This window comes from Varroa destructor, unplaced genomic scaffold (genome assembly GCF_002443255.2).
Source record: "Varroa destructor unplaced genomic scaffold, Vdes_3.0 BEIS01000004.1, whole genome shotgun sequence".
Lineage (NCBI taxonomy): Eukaryota > Metazoa > Arthropoda > Arachnida > Mesostigmata > Varroidae > Varroa > Varroa destructor.
This window is the reverse complement of record NW_019211457.1, coordinates 28,305,143-28,329,564: the sequence shown is the minus strand read 5'-3', so window position 1 is coordinate 28,329,564 and position 24,422 is coordinate 28,305,143. Positions and strand designations below refer to the sequence as shown.

The window sequence follows — 24,422 nt, the reverse complement described above, 5'->3', positions numbered from 1 at the left end:
TCCATTAAAAAACGCTTTATTACCCATTTGTACATATTTAGGTATTTCCATCTTCATCTTCTTTATATATATATATATATATATATATATATATATATATATATATTTTTTTTTTTTTTTTGTTCCTCTAATAATAGATTTAACTATTATGTGGTGTCCAACCTCAGTCTATTTTAGTTTATTTTCCTTCATCCAACTTCGAATCCACATCGTACATCCTACTTAATACCAACTTCTAGTCTGAGCTAGTTCAACTATCTTGCAATAGCTCAATCGGTAATATTTCCATAGAGTTTTCCAGCTCTCATAGACACTTATAGCAAGCGGGTGTTACGTCGCGATAGCCTTTCTCATGTAGTATCACCGGCATTACTGCAGCGGAAGAAGACCATTTTTGGCACACTCGCCTATTCTTTTAGTAAAATATCGACAGTCTTTTCGTAACTCTTTCGCCTCGCCTATGCCATTACGATCGTGCCCGTGTGTAATATTATTAATTAACATATATACTCTTTTTCGAATCGTCGACGACCTCATATCACCTTCACGGGGTCGGTTCGTCCTGTCGTATCCTCGTATTTCGTTGTTTTCCGCTATCACCTCTTCAACCTTTCGGTATTGACACAATATAACATGAAGTAGCAAAAAAAAAGTCGCAATTAAAAATGACGCATATGCCGATGCCGATACTATCAACGCTGCTTCGTGCAAATTGTTTCAGCAGGCAGCATCCGTTCGTATGTATTTTGGTCTCCGATTTTACCTGGTATCATCTTTATTACAGCTGTTCGCTGTTTCTGCCGTTATTTCGTAAAACTCGTGCTTCTTAGTTATTTTCTGCGAGGCGGAAAAATCTGATGAAATAATTGTCATGACTTGATTCCTTATTTCGCCATAACTCTGAGACCGTATTCGATCATTTGTATATAAGCGAAGTTAGAAACAGCGGTATAGTTCCATTTCCGGAACCTGTTCTCTTCTGAAACAAGCTTGTTGCTCTTTTCCGTTCCCGCTTTCTTTGTCTCTCTAGCCCTTCAAGCCCTCTGAGGGCTTTTCGAGAGGAACAGTCTCTTGTCATAACGATGTGTCGAATATTTATCTCTATTGGTTAACGATCGCATGTCGGGCCGTGTACAGAGTTTAGGCGCACATACTGTGGGATCTCGGGGAGCCGAACGAATTAAACTTGCTTTTTCAGTAATTCATTTTTGAACCCTATCGCTTTTGCTGGCCTTGTCTTCTAAATAATCTCTCCGTGTGTGTGTGTGTTTTTTTTTGTTATCGTCACGTTGCAATGGTGGTGAAAATGATTTTTTGCAAGTTACAACCATTATGAGATTTGGATTGCTTTGCTGGATTCGATAGGAGATTTCTAGGTATCTATGATACTTTAACTATCTTATCTGACAAAGCTTTCTGGGGTAAAACTTCTATTCATCGTCGTACTTCACACCGCGCTCCTCTGAGCTCTGATCCTCGTATTGGTATTGAGCCTGAGGATTCGAGGCGGCTGCAGATCGATAGTAGGGGTTTTGTCCGTTGGCAGCTTGCTGACCACCACGGTACTGGGCATACGGATCGAAGGCCTGAGCAGGCTGCGGCTGTGCAGCAGGCTGGGCCTGAAAGCGGACAAATATTGATTCTCTCTTATCAACAATAAGCCTTATCACATGTTTGAAGTTGGCTAACAAATTCAATTGAAACAAAAACAAGCTATACGGTGACGAAAAAAAACGCGAAATATATGATGTTCTCTTACGCTTCCAGATAGCGGATTCAAGTATTTAGTCCATTAGGGTTTATTCCAGAAACTGAGCACGACTTGTGTGGTAATACTTTTTGAATTTATTCTATGCACATATTACTGGCTAGAAATTGCAGTCGAAAAGTGCATAAATCAGCTCTGTCACACGTCGATGCGGAAATGTTAGGTAGCTAAGAGTTAATTGATTTAGGCAGGTATATTCTAAAAAAATCTCGTTGCAACCCACCCCTCCCCTCCCCTTCAGCTTTTAACCTGTTTTGGCTAACAGGTTACGCCAGTGATTTTACACCGAACTAGGATAAGATATGTAATCCTTTACCTATTGTTAGCAGGACGAGATTAAACCTAACTACGCTTGTCCTCTACTAAATAGAAGGATAGACTGAACTGCGAATCCACGAATTAAAGTTATTATAACATTATTAAAGCCGAAATTTAATATTACGTCAGCGCTCTTTGCAATACAACAACATATGCTGACGCAGATTGTTAAACCTAGGTACATGGGGTGAGGTTGTCTAGGTTCAAAACCACACGCTTCACTCTATGCTCGAAAGGGCCCGCCGTTTGAAGCAGTGCTAAAAAGCAGTACTGAACGTAAAATTCGAGCAATTTATTTAGTATTAAGCGTATAGCAAAGAGTGCGCAGTAGCTACTCTGTGTATATACCTGCCTACAATGGGGGATGTGGTAAGAAAAATGACCTAAATCTTATGGGCTACCATCGAAAATGCGTACTGTAAGGTATATAACTATATCACATTGCGTAATGTGTTGGGTTTATACATTGTTGATATTTTTCTGGTTGCCCTCTGATCTTACTTTTCCGTTAAGCACTATAGCTTACCTATACTAATTTCGATAAATTAAGGGGATAACTTTTTGTCTAAGTTTATGCCCTTCTTTTTTTAATATTTGTTTAGCGTTAGAGATTATTTCACAACTGAATTATCCTACCTGGCGATATGTCACACCAGCGGGTTGGGTCTGTCGGTAAGCAGGCGCAGCCTGGGTCACCGGCTGAGTCTGTCGGTAAGCTGCTTGACCAGCGGGTTGTGCAGCCGTTTGGCGGTAGGTAACTCCGGCGGGGGTGGCTTGACGCGGAATGGGGCGCGCCGCAGACCTCTGTCGGGACACAGGTTCATCCTCGTACTGCTGAGCAAAAGCGGGACTTCTGGGAGCAGGGGCTGATTGAGGTGCGGGAGGAATAGGGTCACCCACGACGAAACCCTCAGGATAGTAACGATCAGCGTAGAGGATGGTGTTGTTAGGTCCACGTTGTTCGAGCTCCTTGTTAAGGTAGTCGTTGACAAAGTAGTACTTTTCCGAGGAGCCACAAATGTCCTGATCGGCAGGTACACAGTTCAGATGGACTTGGTGGAACACTGTACCTTCAGCACACATGAACGAGTTCTTTGCTCCTCCAATGCAGTAATGGAAGGCCTTGCACTCTACGGACGTATCAGCGTAGTAGCCGTCCTTCTTTCCGTCGCATTTGAAGTTCGAACGTTCGAGCAGCAGCTCAAGCGGGGAGGGCTTTGCTTCTTCTTCCTCTTCCTCTTCTTGAGACGTTTGCGAGGTGATTTTGCGAGCAGGGGCAGCCGGTCGGCTAGCAGGCCGACGAGCAGGCTGTGCCTGAGCCTGCTGCTGGTAGTCAAACTGAGAGAACTGTTGACCCTGCTGGTACTGCGAGCTAAGCTGTTGCTGGTATTGAGTTTGTCCTTGAGCCTGACCGAATCGCGATGACTGTGTCTGAGCAGCCTGTGGAGCCTGCGCGGGGTAATACTGCTGTTGTGCTTGCCGCTTTTGCTACGGAAAGTTAAGCAAGATTAGACAATAATTATTAAAGATAGGGAATAAGTAGATCAAATTGGAGTATGGCACAGTATAGTACAAAAGAAAAAACGTAAATGTTTTTTTTCTTTGTATCAGAATTATAGCTTATATGGAAAACGTCTCAGGGCAGGAACACATAATCCGCGCGTGGCATTTACTGGTATAGTCATTCAGCCTTGAGCACTTCATGTACAGCGACGTTGAACGTTTTGAGAGAACAACGGCTTCTGGAACCTGAAAATTGAACCTACTCTAAAGATCGTCTTTGACAGTGATGGAGTTGTGTGCCTGTTTAACGGTCACAGTTGGAAGTTCGACGCATGGATAGACTTAAAAATAATCGCCTTCCTAATATTTGCTATTCGCGTTGCGTTTGCTCAGATCAAGTCCTGTCGCTGCTAGAGAACTAGGAGGCATGAAAGTGAAAGAACACGGGTTTTTTAAGCCTAAGCTTAGGGTCGTAAGGTTGTACACGGTAGCCCAACAAGGACGACGTATAGATAGGGAGAAAAACTACGCTGGCCCTTGGACGTCTGGCGTAGTTCCGGAATGGTGACGAGGGCTTTGGAGCATTGCAGGAGGTTATGTCGCCATGAGATAGAGAGATATCTATACAGAATAAACGATGAATACTGCCAGTATCTTTAAGGGTATCGAAGGATAAGCGAAACTTGCTGGAGTACGGAGCAAGTGGTGAATGGGAAATAGCCCTACTCCGACCCGCCACGAATGATCTAAGCATCTCCCGAGCTGCAAGGTATATTAGAGGAATGGGCTATGCACAATGGACTAACGACAATAAACGTATATATACATCTTCGTACCCTATTTTCGGCACAGGCAATGGCGGCGAGAGCCAGTACGATGACTAGGGCGAACCTCATCTGTAACGCAAAGCAGAAGCGTAAAACGACAACGGTAAGAAACACATCTCATATAACTCACGTATACAGACACAATGCAGTACAACGAAAAAGGAGCACAATTCGATGTAAATATAACATGAATATCTGTGTAGATGTTTATGTAGGTTCGAAAGTACGTGTTTTACAAACGTAAAGAATATGAAAAGGGCCAGGCGCTCTGTTAGACTCGTTCGCGTGTATGGAAACGTTTGAATTATCGTAATGATGTGCGCCTTCTGTTTGAAGCATTCACGTTTAGAAAATTTCAATAAAAAAAAAAAAGCCAAAAAAATAGTTCCGCGATAAACGAGCACATAAAAGTCTTTGCACAGTCAAACTTCACAGTTGTAATATTTAACTTTAAAGTTACCAACTGAACCAAAATCACTTTCCAACTGATAAACGTTTTGTTCAATTATCCAAGAACACAGACCGTACATGCTATGAGCAGGAAATCACCTCACAGAATATTGTATCTTTTAAGACGTATACAAGTCGAACAGTTTTATGAGTAATGATGGTGGACAACTACGCACTGTTGTCACTCACGTATGGCAATTAACCATTTAATTAAATTAATTAAAAGACCATTGAATAAAAACAGTACCATCGTACGGTGTTTTCTGGGCCATGATCAAAAGAAAAATTCAATAAAGAACTTTTCGCCCATTGCTTACCGCAATATTGGACAATTTGGATTCCTTTAGCTGCTTTAGTGACGAATCGACAAAAATACATAATTTTTTCAGTAGCTTTTACCTGAAGGATTCCGTTCAGTTGCCGTTAACCGATAGTAAGTTTTAGTTCCGCTGCGTGAGCATCCAAGTATTCCCTTGCTGACACCTCTGGATAAGTGTGGCTCTCAACAGCAACATGAGTATCAGCCCGAAAAATGACAAGTAGCGTGTTTTAAAATGCCCATAGTGTACACATTTATTCACACTGCCCCGTCATAGGAATATGGCCAGCTTGAGGAAACTTGGATTCACAGCATCTGCCTCGTTCTTCTTGTGTCGTGTTATTTCAGCATCGGTTGCAGTGAAGAGCTGCGTGCATCGTCTGTATGTTTCGCGGACTTGTGCAACGGGATAAAAAGTAACACCATTTAATCCATAGATCACCTCGATTTTTTGTTTGAGCGTAAACTCGACTCAGGTCGAGTTTACGCTCAAACAACGCCGTTAATACCACCGCCACCTCAGTGATGAGCATCATGGCTAGCTGACACAGCGAATTAAAAGCACAGCTGCCGTTACCGCCACTCCTGATTCTGTTTGACAGGACTGGCATTTGACTGTGTGCAATAACCAGCTATAAACTGGTGATCGTTTTGCTCCCCGTTCGGACCTCTTAGTTTAGCTGACGGACCCTGGCTGCGCCAGGGTTCGGCATGCTTCAAGTGTTACGCTTTGATGGACTATAAACACTGTCGTTATTGATCTTGGCACGAGTTATTGTCATCACTGAGCCCCCCCGAGCGGATCGCGGTCGAAGACACAAGACAGGGCAGGTGAAACGACGAAGACAATGCCAGCGTTATATGTAGCAGAGGCGATATCCATGTTTAAGGCATTTGAATTGCTGCTACAAGAATCATCGGACGTGAAGTAGTCGGGAAGTCTTCATCATTGCGTCACAACGCAACTGAATGACAATGCTGGTCTATTGTTAAGCGCTGGAAAAAACCGCAATTGAAGGTAGGACTACGACCTAGTTGGTATACAGGGAGTCTCAAGTACTATGCGCCGAGCCATATAATGAAGGTAATAAATAACTTTCCTTGTTTACGACATAAGCGCTTGATATCGTAAATACGATGCAGTCAATCATAATAGCTAACTCGTTCACGTGTTTACGATACAACGTTTTCCGTATAGCAATGATTCAACAAAAACCGTATCGTATCAATAACCCGTTCGGAAAATCATCTTTGAACAATAATAACAATCGCCATTATCATCGTCATTTAACGCTGAGACTTTAGGCAAACATTTTTGGACGCGCGCCGCTTTCTCAGCATCAACATTGTGATCATAATTGCTAAACCATCAATGTATATATTGACAACGTTTATAACCAAGGGACAGATAGCAATATTAATTGCCCCCTATTTATGAAAGGTTGAAGCAGTTCCCATTGGTTTGTTTTCGCCCGTCAGTAGCAGTTTTCGCGGGCAGTTTACTAATGCAATACAAATCTACTGCGGGTTATGTCGGTAACGCAGTGTTGCCCTATTCTCAGAAGAGAAGAAGAGATAGAAGAGTTACCATTCAATTATTTAGACAACGATAGCCTATTACTTCATAAGTCCTTAAATATACGCTGACGTTGGCCACACAAACACGCACAATGAGCATGACCGCGTAACGTCTCATGCCCGTTACAATCAGGAAAAGAAGCCTATAATTAAATCTGATTACATCAAAATATTGCAAAAAAAATGCCATTTCATCGTAAACATAGCGAGGACGTGTTTGAAAGTGCTGCCGAAAAAGAAGTAATGAAAAAACGAACATATTTCTATGGTCTTCGAGTATTGGCTACCTGCCATATTTACGGTGCCATGTTACGGATCCGATGTAGACCCATTTTTTGCCATTGGGTCGTTACGAGATATTTACCGAATGTCGATACAGCCGATTTTCCGCATGATTGTACCGCTCATTCAATGCAGCAGACTGCAAATCTTCTATTCAATCACAAATTCATTAATGTCTAAATCGGTGAAAGAAGAGCAACCGTAGCACTGGATGATGTCACGACAGACAGGCCAGGCACGTAAGTTGTACCTTTCCGTAATTGTCGTAGACGCTACCATTCTTGCGTATGGTATTCATGTATTTATGAGTGGCTGTGCATCGGGGTGTGTGACCGGATGAAATTACCGCTGATTAATACTGATACTATAATCGTAAGTTTGGTGTAGGAATCGGACGGGTAATGAAATATTTTTTTGTCGAACTATTTAAAGTGTTTGATAGAACTTACACCATTTTTCTCTCCATGGGTCACACAATAGAGCACGGTTTATAGATTTGTTGAGATCCTGCTCGAGCTTCCATATAACTGCACGGATTTATCTCATCATTGTTAGTGGACTAGAAATGACTATTTGTTAAATGCCAAATATTAGATACTGTCGTAACAACGTACTATTTCTACAAATAACAAACGTGACATACTGTCAGCTTTGAGAAGCTCCGTAAAGTTTAGCGTTACCGTAGAAGGCCAATGCTATGTCGACGTTAACAAAAGGCACATGGTTGCTGCGCTTTTCTTTTTAACTCTGCTCAAAGGCACAATAAAGTCTAGCACAAACGTGATGCTTATATGGGGTCTGTCGAGCAAAATATATTACTCTCATACTATTTTCTGGGTCACAGGATACTATCGACTGACGTTAGGTTTAACTAGAAAAAAATCGTGCGTCGATCTGCTGGTGTTGCGTTCAGTTGCCTTCTACGTATACGGGTACAATTAGGCCAAGCGTGAAGGAACCGCGTGTGTGAGCGTGTGCATTTCGCGATTCGAGTTTATTATTTAGCTCTTAGCAAAGCTAAACCTTCAAAGGTCGTGGCCCTCCTTTTATTCGACCGACTCTTGTCTTTTTTGCTAACTAATATCACCACGCAAGCCGTCATCACCTAGCCACTAACCGTTGCCGGACCTAATGATAGAAACCTCGAAACGTACTGACGCGACATGATTGAAACACTGTTTCTGGAGATACGCTTTTTTTGGGGAGTCAACGAAGTCTGAAGCGCTTCGTCATAACCGTTAGCCTGATCACTCTTCCTCATGACCAGAAACGAACCACAATTAGCGATTTGTCGAGACCCAATTCTGTGTTCAGCTCTCTGTTGCCAGTTGACTTCTCATAATCGCCAGCCTTAGTAGGCTCGTAAGTATGCCTCACTGTAGTGAACAAATTTAAAAAAAAAAACTTTCCCAATTTAATGCAATTTTATATTAGGAACAGGGATTGGGCCTTGTGGTACGCAAGCGATGAACGGCAAACGGGACAGCGGTGCGGTTACTGTGATGGCATGCGATTTCGAGCGATATCTAATAATCCCCCTGCCAGTTCAGTTGAATAGCGGCCTTCACTGACCTTGACTGCGCTCCGGTAGCGGTGGTAAATCGATCCCATAGTTAATGATAAACACAGGCTTTCGGCTAGCGAAACGTTGTCGTTGAAAATAACATTGTGACCACTACAATTTCATAGAGATCTGCGATGATGTTACTCATCCGGCCTAAGGGTCTTGACTCAGTATTATATGGAAGCGGCGTCACCCACATACATAATGTAGTCATTTATAGAACATTTTAGCATGGCTTAACAAGCTTTTCAATGATTCAGCTGCTGGCAGGAGTGGTACTGCTTATAGTGTTATATTGCAAAATCGATGAGTAGTCAAATTAGGAAGTCTGATTCGTACCGCCTACAAGTACCGACTTGACGTATCTGAAATCTATTGGCAGTTATTAGCAGTTCTGGTCGGCATGGCCAAATCGACAAATGTGAGCCGGCTTTGAGCGATAGCAATTAGGCCAACGAGGTAAGTTCTTGTTGTTATCGGGTGATTCTGCGACTGCTAGATGCATTTGGAAAGGGACACGCGTTGCGTGTTCTTTTCTCAATTCACCTTTATCTTTTGTTCACGGCGCGTTTTTCCGCCTACTTTACTTTTTTTCAGTAAGTTTATGGTAATTACGCGCAATAAGTGCGGATAAGGGAGAAGTCGTGCTGGGTCAAGTGTCGAACCGGACAATAACTTCCTATGTGCATTCGAAAAAACATACAGTTACTCGCAGAATGAACGCTTTTGTAGAAGAATTCTATCCATTCTGGAACTCAGAACTGAACGGTAACTGTCAGACGCCGTCAACGGCACAATGGCTATATGGTTTCAAACGGTACGGCGTGATACTTGAAGCTTCGTATTTAGTCCCACATAGTCTATCACCGAAGTCAGTGCTCATACATCGTAGACAATATAGACACAATAAAGGAGATTACCTACAAAAGACAAAATAAATCAAATCATTAAGGCAAATCATGGATACATAACTAGATGTCATAAGTTTTCTCTTCGGGCTTTTTACAGCTCAGCGCTATATGCCACCCACCGGGGCGTCAGAGATGTTACCTTGTAATTCATGTCATTCCACCAATGACACTTGTCACTGGGTGGAATGATGAATTGTAAATACATTTGCTACACGTTGGAAATTCAATTGTGTGCCGTCACAAATAAAATACGAATCGGCTCCATATTGTTGAAATAAAAAACGTCGACGAAAATCCTATCGAAGTAAAAGTCTCGTACCGCCGCTGCTTCAATAATTAATTCCGATTCGTATAATATACATAAAATATGATTTTGATACTTAGGAGATTGCATACGTATCGTAGGACGGAACACTGTAACGCCAAGCTTCGAAAGAACTACGAAGATTATACATTTGCTCAAAGAAATAACGTCATGCCGAAACGACAGCACATTACGGGTTCCAGGCGACAGCTAGATAACACCACTTATTTCAATTATTCGTTTTGGCTAGTTTGGCCTATTAGTTAACCCACGTTACTGTTTTATTGTCGATCGGACGATACGCTTACACCCCCAATTGCAGCGTGTCAGACCCGAGTCCTATACCCGATAACTTCTACCGCGAACATCAACTCAACACTGAGAAAGTACCGCACAACCCTACGCTTCAGGCTGACCCATTACCGACCCGACAAAGGAGCCATACAATACGACAATGGTGTCGATTGGCTAATGCATTCCCAAGAACACGAACAATGTTGCTTAGAACATGGTACAGCTCATAGAGCATGAAATTTAATCGAGTAGTCGAGTGCGCGTCCGTTTTCTTCTGTTACGGCCCAACAGGGTAGATGGTATGCCAAAAGAAACTGTTAACGTTCAAGTTCATTATTGCCCCTGAATCTATCAATTCCCCCCCCGCCCCCGCCCCGTAAAAGAACCACGATAGCCTACTCGTCTCCACCACCATATTTAGCTTTTTCTGGCACCTTCAACTGTGGCAAACGACTGCGGTAACTATAGCTGCTGTCATATTACTTCTATTCCTAGATATAGAATCTACTCAAGGGATTTGTTAACACGTTATTTCGGCTTCGCCGCCGAAATATGCCATTGTGCGTGCTGCTCTAGCCAGAAGCGAAGGCAAATCGACATTGGTGAGCATGCATAGAGAGAACACGACGGCGACAAAAGATTATGAGAGCGTTAACGGGATTTCTGTTCGCTGTGTCGCAACGTCTCTTGCATCTCCAGCTTGCGTCTGCCTTCCTCGTTAGACGCTGACTGCCAGTAGCAACTATAAAGCAAATTAAATGCCTTCGTTTCTCGTTTGCCCGATTAGCACGAGAAGCGCAATACAGGCAAGCAGGCCCTCTTGCCTACTGTTGAATCTTATCTGGGGACGAAGCTGCGATGGGAGAGGACAAAAAGAAGCAAGGCAACGTTGTAGGATTGAGAGACGGTCGCATGCGTGTACTTGCGACGTTTCTTGGCAGCTAAAGGTCGACACCACAAAACCGGTAGATGATTTTTCCGACCGAAGGTGAACAAGGACAAGACGATATTCCGACTTGTGTTCAGCTGCTATTTTGAAAACAAGTGCTTCATTATACCTGAGCGAGGTTAGGGAGAGGGGTCTTAGAGGACTGCACTCCGCACCGAAAGACCACTGAAATGGAAGGTGTCAAAATTCTCCGAAGGCTCGGGCAATCTTAGCAAAAACGCGACAGCCCTCTAGCAAGCCAGAATGTAGTACCTGTCTAAACGGAACAGGCATCAACGTATCCTACACTCGGTTGCAGCTTGCCTTGAGATATTTATATGAAATGTAGTCTGCTGCCGAGGAGACCGAAAACGCCCATGGCCACCTCGTGATTCGTTCAGAAACAGGTTACATTTAGAAAAGCCAACTGAATTTGTCACTTGGCATGTTTACATTTTCTACACTTTGTTATACTTCTCGTTAATGCTCCTGTTGTGAATTAGCGGAACACACGTCAAAACATTTAACTGTCCATTTAAGGGGACTAGCAACTCCACAATATTTACTCGATACTGTGGGTTATGGTTTGTAGCCAACACCCCTTGTCAGTGAGTGGGGTCAGTTAGTAAGCACCAACAAAAGAACACTGCCCAAAAGTGAAACAGCTGTTCTTCAGCAGCAGCAATAATCGGCCCCGGACGCGTATACCTATCACAAACACATACGCACTAAAAACTAAGCACAGATATAAGCACACCGCTGGTTGAACAGCAACGCCAGCAAAAGCCTCTGCTTAACTCGCGTCCTCAGAGGTTTGCCGGTACTCTCACTCGAACTCTTTCTCGTTCAAACTTTTTTGTTGACTACTTTAACGCAGCTTAGGTTCACCAGTCAGTAGGGACTGCCTGGGTGGCCCCACCTTCAGGGCGAGATCTCTTCTTCCTATAGGGACACTGTGCGACGTACGTTGCCAAGGTCATAGAGGTGACCTTGGCAACGTGCAACCTTGACTAGAAGTCACTCGTTTCGCATCATTTTTAGACAGTCCCGCATGTACTCAATCTACGAAGTACCGTCACTCGCAGATCATAGCATAAACATTGATGTATTGAAGTACTAAAACCTCATCCAGCGATCGGTCGATTGCCTACCTTGGCTCGTGTTTTCGCGGGGCGTGTATCCAGAGAAGAACAACAGCTTCTTCGCTTCGTCGACTGTGGGGCAATGCTCGCTGCGCCGTTTAAATAAGATCGCACTCTTGCCCCTTCGCACAAGCACCGGTGGCGTTGGTGGTGGCAAAGTCGGTGACGTCTTTCTGAGGCGAGCGCCGAACAAGCCCAAACCGGCCCCCGAAAGACGGCTGCTGCAGATCAGCCGAGCGGCGAAAACCATCATTGCTACGCCTGCCGCAACAACAACAACAGCAAGAACAAATTACTACAGCTGGCCACGCCATAGGCTTCCCCTCTACTCGGCCCTCACTGATAGACACGTAGATGGTCAGTAGCACACGAAGCTAGCACGATCGCCTGCAAGATATTCGCAGACCCATTCGCTCGCAGCACCGCTCAGCGTTCAGTAACTACTCAGTCGGCGTTCAGGGGCCACAATCGCGGTAGGACAAACTGAGGCTGACATTGCAGTCGAAGAAATACAGCGGTAATTTCTCGTTCAGTTTTGGATCAAATATGCCCACAAATACAGTGGCTATGCAGCTGGTCGGGTATCACGAGGGGCCTGGCGCCGGTTCACTAGAACTTCAATCGGACCTGAACACTCAAATTATCGCTTAGCTGGCAGAGACGTTAATGATGAGGTTTGATATTGTAGTCCCAACTATTTTGTTTTGTACTAGCAATATTTTTCACCTGTTTTTATCGCTGTTGTTGATGTCGTCGTCGTCGTCATCACTATTTGTACGAACGCCATGTGGTTGCCAATTGCGTACAGCTGCCATACCGGTAGCTGATCATACATTGAACGAATTCGTCAGCTTCTGCATCACCTGCTGTCCCTGTTTTGTTATCGTTGTTGTTGTCGTGTGCTAAACATAACCGAGCACAGACAATGGTTAAGTAACGGAGACGCTTACTTGGCCGGTAACGTAAAAACAGTCGGCTTTTTTTCTTCGATGACATTGGATTGCCGGCTAGCAATATCGGCAGTGAGATGCAGGCTACCGGGAAAACGAGATCTGCTGTGTCGATGTAAATCCATGACGATGAGCCAAGCTGGATGTGCGCCTTTTTTCCTGTTGAGCTTTGCAGTTTCGTATATATATCGATATGATCCTTCTATATAAACCTAAATGTGTTGATTTATGGAATGTCGTATGTATAAGTCGTATAGAGCGCCCGACTTTCAGAGTTTCGGAAATATTTGGAATGATATTCTCGCATATCCTAAATAATTCAGGTACAAAAGGTAGGTGCTACATAGGCTTTCTATAACATCGTAGATTGTAGTACCTCCAGAAGCGAAGGTATTTTGGCGTTGAAACACAGATCTTGCATAACGATAAGCGGCGCGACATCTTTTCGGCAGATTTGTTGCGTTAGATAAGACACTCTCCCTGGCACCATGTTGAAAGGGTTACGCCCCCGTCGGGGGCGTAGCCCTTTCAACTTTCAGCATTTATTATTACCATAGAGAACGTTGCGCAAGGAATTTGAGACGCTTAGGTGTTACGGGGAAGCCCAATGTATTACATCCGAGTGTGTATTTACCCGGTAACCGTACTGAGGTGGTAAGCATATTTGTACGTTTACGCATTCGCCCTTTGGAGGCTATTAGCGCAACCCGCCTATCGCGATGGATGGATGGATGGAAATGTCAAAAGCATTTCGACCCTATCGACGAGTCGAAATGCTTTTGACATTTACCGAAATAAGGATACGCTTAGTGATCTACTTTGAATGAAGATGCTATTATAAGTCGTTCAATCCTCATGCTATGTGTGTCTACTTAAAATGAGTGAAATTACTTTTCGGGCAAACACGTAAGTTGCAGTTTCGCAGGAAGCCTTCACATCTTGGAAAGACCGGTAGAAGCGGCGGTTATTGGTAACACAATTTAGATATATCCAACATATAACTCACGTACAACTTCGATGCTTGACGTCTCTGTTCAAACTACGTAAGAACTCGAATGTAATACTTGAACCATACCCTTCAATAAGGTCAGTTACCCCAAGTAGAAGGCTATACTGCCCCTGAAAAGAAACAGTGCATTCTTCGCTTCTAGATAAATTAAAAGATCACTTTAATCTCTTTGTAACTGCCCTGTTTAAATACACAGCGAGCATGTTGAGCCTACCATGATTCGTGGTGAGCTTGTCTTGCCAGTGCGGTCGCCTGTTTAGTCTCACTGGCTGTTGACAGTCAGTCCTATCCACTCGATAGTCATCAAGAATCAAGCTATTTAGTTACCATAAGGATAGGATAGGAGCACTTTTTCGTTTGATTGCTCTGTTTATTCAAGCTCACTCATAGTCCATCCATGGTTGTCTTACTCATTTCATCAGTCGCCGATTCGCCCGTGACCTGTCTGTTTACCTACAACTCCACGCGAGCCATTTGTCAGGTTATAATGGCGATCAAATCACCTGCGTCGTGCTTAACGCTAAATCTAACAACAGCCAATAGTTGTTAGCGGCCGACAACACCCCCGTCGTGAAGGCCGTCAGTGTTTCGGCCAACGCCTTCATCACATCAATATTTATATACGTACAACAGTAGATGGATGGTTGTGGTACGAAAGGCGATGTCGAGGTTTTCCTTCTTTGTTTGATTATTTGTTCAAAAAGATGAGCGCTTTGAAAGACGTTAGGATTGAATCTATATGTCAGTCGAGCCATCAATCGGCGTGCTACCTTTATATGGCTGTAACACCTGTAATTTCTACCACATAAACACAACAGTGACTAATGGCAATTTTCTACTGCAGATTACAGATGCCGCACTGTAACAGAATGCAGTGTAGCATATATTGATTGTGAATCCTATTAACGGAGTTATTATAGCTGGGAACGCTTCGGGAAAAGACAGGAGCCCTTTCTGAGATCTGATCTAATTTGTGATGTTCGCGGTCTAATGGTAACCTATATGTAATAGATTAGATCAAAGTAGTGATGGTGGACAAAAATAGGTAACCTTGAGCGATACTGAATGATCAAAATATAACAGTGCTATAAACATGCTCAGAGCTGAATTAAATTAATTATATAGAGATCTTGCTCTGGTTTTACTTTGCATTGAAAGCATCATTATAGATGCATTTCTTTATAAACAACAAGTCAGCGTAATTATCGATTGTCTGCAAATGTAAAATTATGTTAAGGAAGACCTTATCTTATCTTATTAGGTAGTTCATGCTGATCCTCTAATCTTCTATCAGATGACCAAACAAATTTCGAAGTAAACAAGTTCATCAGTACGTTAACTATCAGATATTTGTCCTAAGCATCAGACGGCTACTGCAGCTACCTGAGGGCGTAAGCAAATGAACCTAAATAAGAGGACTGAGTTAATTTTTTTTTTTACACTTGAAGTCCATATGAAAAACTTGCCTGACAAAACGAGATAACATCCTGGCACTTGGACGTTATTAGTTATCTGTAAAACTGAATCTAATCCATCGCGTTTTCGTTGCTAGCCAAGGATTAATCAATCCGCTTTTCAAACAACTGCTTAAATCTCTATACGCCTGCGATCAGAGTTTTATCGGCGAACTTTCAAGTTTCAACTGAAGTAAGTGAAGAGTTCTATTTAACAACGAAAACTACGGGATGGCGTTTCGAACATTCCAATGGATAATAAAAATAATCACGTTTCTACGATTATTATTACTATAACATTAATATAAAAGCCTCACGTTTTTACTCAAATTACGCGAACTCGATGAATCGTGTAGCATAGAGGCACCCGACCCGAAATCCTAACGGTACCTGTCTAAGTATTCTTTACGAAACTATACTCACTTTGGGCTTTCAAAAAATAACATCATACTGCTTTCAACAAACTTTTGTATTGGCTACCCCCGATACCACGTTTGCCTTAAACATTTTAAGTTGGGTTCTTTCAGACATTTTCTACGAGGTGATTAGCCAGTTGCATATATAGGCATCTTATATCTTATATCTTAGACTACTATCAAACACTTTTCAACTTGGTCGTCATCTAGACATCTTCAGATATTACGGCTGAGTGAACAGTGGACGCATTTTCGTTCGCCTCCTACAGCTGCAGATTGTCGCAAACAGAACCTTCGAATTGTTTATATAAGACAACTATATATAGTATATTGCATTCTGTAATGGAAGACAGAATTCAACACGTTTACAAACTACTTGTTCTAACTATTCACTGAAAAACTAATAACAAACTCGTAACAGATTGTTTCAACTTCGAAATACTGTCAAAAGGATCAATTAGAGTTCTTAGAAATACTTTGTAAGTGGCTTTATGTTTTGCCTTAAGCTGCTATGGCGCTAGACAAGTAGTGTGTTTCAAGCATCATAATAAAGACAAACTTCCGTAAAATCGTTTGGTTACTTTAGATTTTATCAATGATGTTTCTTTTTTCTTTTGATTTAAACCTAAATTGAATTTTCGATAGGAAATCGTGTTACATTTCTACTAAAATTACGGCGACAATACAAAAAAAAAAACAAAATTAAATTTAGGTTCTTCGTAAAATTAAATTCCATTTTGTCAATTAAAAAGGGTCAATTAAAGAAGCATGTTATTCTTTTAGGCCAAATGAAAAGCTCTTTCTGACCGCTTTAAATAACGGAAAAAAAAAACCTAATTTGAGACAATTGTCATCGTTGTAACTTTTGCTCCTGCGCACTTCGATCGAAAACTATATTAGCTTAAAGCTTACTTTTGGTGAAACTATTTAATCTGTATTTTGAACGCAAAGTTCTTTATAGAGGAACTATATACACTATCGGACACTTGTGCCGCTACAAAATATTCTTTTGAAGTCCGACATCTCCATTCTTAAATCATCTTTTTTTTTTATAACCAATCTCAACGTTTTATGCAACCAATATTTTTATCTAATAATTGCCTTGAGTGACAATCCTAAACTTAAAAAGGCCTTTCTTCACCTGCCGACAGCTGAATCGCATCATGAATTGTATGAAGATGTTTTCATTAAGGAACGACGTCATGTTTGCACCGGTTGCAGATAGTGTCAAAAGCCCCGTATGAATCCTGTTAGAATGACTCTCATGCACGAGACGATACGGTCAAAGTAAATTTAAGCACAAGTTTTTTTTAATTAGATGTATATAGCATGGGACAAAAGCTTCCTGAATGCTGGGAAAACGTCCGACACGCTGGACCGAAAGTTTCCGGTGTTTTCACCCAGCTTTTCTTGGTCTTATCCCTCTTACAACGTTTTATCCTCCTGGCAATCTGAACAGATTCAAAATTCATACTCTTAAACCGTCAAGTGACTTCATTTTAGGCTGATAAGAATCTTTTGCCCCCTATGTGTCTATATATATAGCTTAAGTGGCTCTATGGGACCGTTCAGATTACATGCGATCTACATACAATTACATATTACTCATTATCGAGCAGGTAAAATGCGTCAACGAAATTGACAAAGAGAATAATACAAGTTTAGATCGACCGCAGAGATTTATTAGCCAAGCAGACGAATGTCGACATGGCTATGCCTTTGTTGACTATCAGGCGTGTTCTGTGTATACTTTTGAACAATAGGTTACTAAATGGGCTTAGAAAATAAGTTACACCTTTATTTTTCCTGACCTACATATGTTTATGTGTTGATGCGGCGATAGTGATGAAGTTAGACGAGGAACTTTTTAGCTGGATTGCTTTAACAGCTATTTGGCCAGGCTTTATGGCGGTAGGTGTAGCACCATTTCAAAAATGAACCGCCGCCATCACTTCAGCGATAAAGTAATCTGGACTCGTAGTGATGGCTATAAAGCCCGAGTCGCTTTTCAATCAAGGAAAACATAGATGAATAGTTTCGTGTATAACATAACGTTGCCCTAGTCCACAAAAGAAGAAGATATTGAATGAAACGTGAGTAATATTTTATTTAAGTCGACGGGGTTATTTCGCTGGGTTTCAGTTTGGCTTTGACCGCTGAATTGGTATCGATGTAATAACGATCACCACTCAAGCAAGACGTGGTTCTGTATCGTAGTTACTTGGTTTCCATTGCCATCCTATAATAACACATTCAGATAAAATTCTAGAGCAGCACCTGAAGCGCATCACTATTCGTAGTAATGTTTATTTAGTGGACAACTACCCGTTGGTGAATCTACAGAAAATCGGAGTGGCATCAGGAACGCGTTCAAGGCACAGACTGACTCATACGTGCGAAGCAAGCGCGTCGGCCTAGCTACTGTAATTCCCTATCGGAGAAGAGCGTAATAAAGAACGCCATGATTTGTTTCGCTTATTTTCTTTTATTTATCATTACTCCGGTTAAGGTTGTTATGTGTGGCTGTCGCTGTCTTTGGGTCTGCAGAGCTGGGTCTAACTGGTTGCTATTCAGGTGTTGTTCGATTTATTTCAGTAATCATATCAACACACGTGCCCATTCACGAGATCTGCGGTCACTGATGCTGACGATGTTCTTCACCGGAGCTATTGAGACGAGTACCAGACACGCTACAGCTGTTATTATTGCTATTCGTACTGCATATGTCGAAAGCTCCGCGCAAAGGTCTTTCAGATCGCCCCGAAACCTCGGGAATAAATCTGTGTACACTAAACAGAGGGAGCTACAGAGAGTATGTCAACGTTGAACTAGCGAATAAGCCGGATAACGGCAGAGCAACCGAGACTCGTCAAAGACCATCCATATCGACACCCCACCCCAAACCTATCATAAGCATTGCCATTACTTTAACGTTTGATTTCCATTTACTTGGTCATTTCAGATGGACAGCTAAACTTTCTTACCGAATAAAGACCCTAACATCACAGCTGTAGCAGTGTCAGCGGCCTGTTTTCACTCATTATCATACACTTTTCCACAATACGACTATCAAGCAGTTGAAACGCTGATGCCGTTGCTTAAATTAATTGTTGTGCGGCTACGCCTCTGAGATTTTCGTCAAGGGCTTTGCTAACCCGCTTTCTGAATGGGAAACATCGAGTCTGCACGCCCAGCTGAGTGAGACTGAAGTGGCTACTAAGAAGTGACCGTCGATCAACGCGTTTACCGTAGCCACCTGCCGGAAGCTGCAATCACCGACGCGGGCAGCGATGTATGGTCGGATTTTAAATCGCCGGACGATATAGCTACCTCTGCCACGAACGCTGGCGTATGAATCGCGACAAGCGAATCCGGGCCGGCCGTCGTTTCGGACTCATTGGCGTGCCGCTTTGTATCATCATTCATCGCATTGCGTTAAGCAACTACAGTTAGTACGCTGTTCAGCACAAGGGTTTCCAATAAAAGTAAAACACGACTTTACAGGGGAAGTTTAATGAAACGTTTCGCTTCAATATATATACATCTGTTAATATATATATATTTATTTATCTAACAAATAAAATGGGTCGTTGATAGACGAATGGAGTCTCACATAGTCTAGGATTCTGTTTTGAAGAACTAATTCCAATGTGGCAAGCACTGTCCTTCAAGCACGCAGCGCATTTGACAGATGATGGCATAATTTTTTGTATCGTTAAAAGCCCTTTTTCTTTGACCAGATGTTAATTTTAGTTCATCTTCAGAAAACAGTCCCTACTGGTTTCGTTGTATATATTGTATAAAGATAGAAACATAAAATCGACATTTCAACGGACTTCATAGATAAAAGCATTTTTACCGCTACCTTTTGCTTCGATCATCAGAACCACGGTGCCAGAAACCAACAGAACAGCTTGCTTATATATATAGAGGTCGAGTGGTGACATATATATACTACCTTTTGATGAAAATACTTAATTAGCATGAACTTTTACATTAACGCAGACGGCATCTTAGATGACAGCTTAAATATAATGAGAAACGAATTACTCTGACCCGAAGGAAAACAAGGTAACTTATTTCAATCCTGTAGAACTAATTTATCTTGAGTTGTTCATTGATCCTTTAAATAACATAATTCTTAGCTGGGTACAGTTAAGCCACAGCCTTTGCTATGGCTCATTTAAGATGCAGCTGTAACAATAAACTTGAATATGGCTCAAGTAAATTGAAGTTCTCCTCAACGCGATATTTTTGTATCGATGTACTTTAGGAAACAGAAAAGGTTGCTTGCAGAAAACAACAAAAAACATTCAAAATAAACTATATTATATGAAACAAATATCTACCACAGCTCAGCTATAGGCTTATGTACCTGGGGAATCTGTAAAGAAAAATCTGTAAAAAAGTAATGGACGTAAGTATGACCCACAAGAAAGTAAATCTTCTATGTATTGTACACGCCGATCAAAATGAATTCAGCTTTCCAAGTCTGATTAGGTCCGCATAAGTTTGTTTTCGGTATATTTGGTATAGAGGATTTATTTGCTATCTTAAAAGGGTAGCCCTGTTTACGTACCCATGAAATCTATGTAAGTGGAATTTTCCCGACGTAATTTACCGCGTGACCGACGTTTCGCCGCTATGTAACGCTTCGTTAACTTCGTTGTGCTAGAGGTGCTAAGCAGAAGTTTACATTCAAGAAACGCATGACTAAGTTCATCTTGGAGCCGTGCAAAATTTGGAGCTTATCGATCGTTTTAGAGCGCGATTATCTGTATGATCTTTCCCGAACTGTCAATTCACCAGTACGGGCAGTTACAATATCACCGTATGCAGATGCGTAATCCAAAGTTATCCAGCTAAACTTAATGTACCGTGTTTGAGGAGAAATCTCTAAGTGAAGGCGGGCGGATGTTGTTCCTCAAGTTAAGTGCCTGCCAGTAGTGCACAAGTACCTATACATAATACATAAGTTGCTAGTTGCCATGGAAATTTTCCTCTGTTACCTAATTTGGTTGAGGTCACCAATTTTTTTTAGAAAATCAACAAGAGAAGATATATAGACGCCACAAGGAGAGCATATTATATGCTTGAGATAAACATTTTTTCTTCATAAAATTAACTAATTGATTAATTCCTCGTGCGAGTTTTATTTTTAGACAGAATTAAATAATACAGTTAAACGTTTTACCGAATCACTATAAAGACTCCTAGTACCTTTCGCAACAGGTAAATCTTAGCAAGAAACGGCGGTGTTTAACACAGACTTAAGGTCAGGCTATCATTTTTCTGCCGTATGGCGAAAAGGAGCTTTCCATGGAAAACCGTTTCGTGTTTTATTTATACTTATTATTTTGATTTGGCAAGGTCCAATCCAGTGATCATAAGCCTTCAGTTAGAAGGCAGCCTCCTCATGTTCCAATGGCCTTCAAAAGGCATTATATATTTATAATGGTTTTTGAACTGCTCGAATGCCCTATACAATGTTCGTTTCTATCCTACAAAACTTTTCCGTATATAGAGCTTTGACAAGTGCACCTATTTGCCCCGAATCCTCAGGCCGTGGAATGTTATAGCAAAGAGTAGCCCGAACTTATGCCGGCTGTTAAAAGGCCGAATCTGCTGCTTTGGTTAGTCTTCGAAAAGTGCTGAGACAATGGATTTGTGGCCATTTTCAAATGCCGTATATTTATGTAAATGCAATGTCTAATGAGTTGAATCCGCTTGCCGATGTCGCAGTCTTACATTTTAATTATGTATAAAATTTCGAAGCACGATCGGCCTACGCGTTAGAGAATAATGGGGCAGTTTTCTATGGATCCCTACAAATTCCCGCTTAGGAGTTACTCCTGTTTTCATGTTACGTTGTATATCCAAGTTCAATGAAGTTCTGTAAATACCACTACGGTGCTACACTAACCGAGAGCATCAACTTATTTAAATTAAACTTAACTATTGTGTGTATTTTTTCTACTGGATGTCCGATATAATCAGACGTGCACGCGAGATTCGCTTACTACAACTATTTTGCATGCATCGCATTTCGTAATCGGCGGCGTGCGCAGTTTGTCTATGACAGAATAAAAATTGTTATTGTGTTATTTTACACACATTGTCTAGATGGTACTTTCGAAAGTGGCATTAGCAAAAGCCACAGCCACTGCAGGATTAAAGTGTCCTTTAAACTAAGCGAGTCAACCTTCAAATGGGTAAATCATCGGCTGACATTAACATGAATAGCGGGGGCTAACTGATTTTGCAGGGGCTCTCCACAGTGGCTCAGGATCGCCCCCGCGTACGAACGAAACACTCGATTGCCCTGCTTATCCGAAAGCAAGCCCCTGCAACGCTGGTCCGATATGAACATCAGTGGACATCGATGTCATGCCGCGCACCGCACGGGTTTGATAAGGTAGGGTGCTGAGGGGATAGGAGGGCGAATTTGTATGTTTTCTACCATAGTAAAACTGGATGACCTTCAGAGTTGTCTTGGGCGCGATGAAGCCAGCACGCATCCTCCACCACGAACGCATAGTCTGTCTGACCGGCCAGATCGGCTAAACCCACAAGATTATTGTTATAGGCTAATGAATACGTAGAGCGTCGTCGTGCTTTCGGCCAGTACCCACTTGCTACTATTAAATAGTCACCACTGCTATTTGTTTTCGTTTGGTTACGTCATTGTCTAGTCTAGCATCTCGACGCCGCGATGCTGTCGGGGACGACACAATGTTACATTAATTAATTGTCCTTGGCGTTGGATGCTTTACCTACAGAGAAATAGGCTAAAAAACAAAGCAGCCTACGTTGGCCGATAACTGTTTGTTACCAGAAGAAGATGCAAGCATAGGTTCGCATGTTGCAGCTGATAGAACGGCCACAGCATGGTGGTTTGGTATAGACGCATGACGGGACGCCGAATGCGTGCTACGACAGAATGATAAGTCAAGAACGATATGATAAGGCGACATGCGTTCAACTCACCTTGAAGATGTAACACGGGACATGGGTTAATAGGAAAATCAAATGTAAAATAGAATCTGGAATTAGATAGACTTTTACTAATGTCTACAGCTCAAAAGGGAGCCGTAAAAAGTTATTCGGCTAGAAATCTCGGATGGCTGTATCTTGTGCCAGAAAACAATGCTGATTACGTCATGTTAAAAACACTAGTACTTGGAGCACTCATTTGTAGCATATGCTTGTGAGGCTAATCTGTTGCATTTGACGACAATGGCTATAAAAGGGGGTTCAGTAACATAGATAGAAATACTGATTGCAAAGCGAATTCGCTAAAGTCCTTCGTAAATAGCTTGTTTCATTGATACACACGTGGCGTACCTGAAACAACTAAAAGTCTACATGAAATGCTGTCGGGTGAAGTAAATCAACATAGTGGAAACGCAATAGACATAGGCCCTTTTAGACCGAAGCACTCACAAGGGCATGATATTATGTGTACATTCAAGTCGGCCAAAAAGACCTTTGCGCTCCTCTGCACGACTGGAAAAAAGTGATGAAATCACGTGTGCGCATCTCGCCCCGGACCAATTGCGCACTAGGACTTACTTGAAAGTTGAACTGCCGAACCATGTTGAAGTTCACAGTTTTCAAGTGCACTGAACTGGGTTTTTCAATGACGATGCAACATAGGCCGCGTCCGAACAATAATTCGAGACAGTACAAAATGTTAATGTTGAAACTTAAAAAAGTGTCAGACCAATCAACAGACTTGAACAAATTTAGAACGCCACGAACTCAAAGAGACTAAATCAAAATCCCGTTAGGGGATACATATATATATGTCATCTTTCTACGGCTGTGGTGATCATTAATATAAAATACTCATTTGATAGCGTAATCAAGTATTCGATTAACGGAAACGATCAGCCCGAAGAATGCTGAGTCGCAATGCACTAGATATTCAATACTTCAGCAAACGTCTCCCAGTAAGATGCTCCGTGGTCTGTTTAAGGGCTGAGGAGTTGGCCACCTTTCTAAGTCTAATAGGCTTCTATTTACAGATTACGCGCAGTCCTATAAACGGCCGACATCACTCCAAGCTCGTAATATCTGGTTCACTATTACAGTTAAGCCCCGCTCTGCTATGTATATATATCAGGGTGAAAAACTATATTTGAAATATACCACATATGAGAACATATGCTAAAACGTCAAAGAAAACAGGCAAACTAGACTATACGGCAAATAAACTCACGAACGCGTTATCCTACCGCGTTCGATAAAGAAGATGCTACCTACCATATGCAGATTAATTCCAACGGAAACGGACTTCACAGCCATTCAGCTAGGAGACATGTTGGCGAGCACGAGTTGACAACGGCCGCGAAGACAGGCAGTAGTTGGTAAAGAAGGCTATGTCGATCGGCTTCAGTCGAGCA

At 42.1% G+C, this 24,422-nt stretch overlaps 1 protein-coding gene and 1 long non-coding RNA gene across 3 annotated transcripts; one reads left to right on the top strand and one right to left on the bottom strand.

Moving 5' to 3' along the window:
• On the bottom strand, window positions 1-24,422 carry LOC111249545 (uncharacterized). 2 transcript variants are annotated; one of them, XM_086987170.1, is made up of 4 exons: window positions 24,283-24,422; window positions 4,426-4,485; window positions 2,723-3,574; window positions 1-1,619 (listed from the first exon to the last, which is right to left on the bottom strand). In XM_086987170.1, the coding sequence occupies exons 1-4, from the start codon at window positions 24,322-24,324 to the stop codon at window positions 1,431-1,433; spliced, it is 1,143 nt and encodes a 380-aa protein (XP_086843296.1). In that variant the 5' UTR covers window positions 24,325-24,422; the 3' UTR covers window positions 1-1,430. The 2 variants fall into 2 exon arrangements, with proteins under 2 accessions (XP_086843296.1, XP_086843297.1); XM_086987171.1 differs by lacking the exon at window positions 24,283-24,422 and adding an exon at window positions 5,266-5,586.
• On the top strand, window positions 6,946-19,615 carry LOC147756050 (uncharacterized). Its single transcript, XR_015326459.1, has 2 exons — window positions 6,946-7,284; window positions 18,980-19,615. It is a non-coding gene; the product is annotated as an uncharacterized LOC147756050 (long non-coding RNA).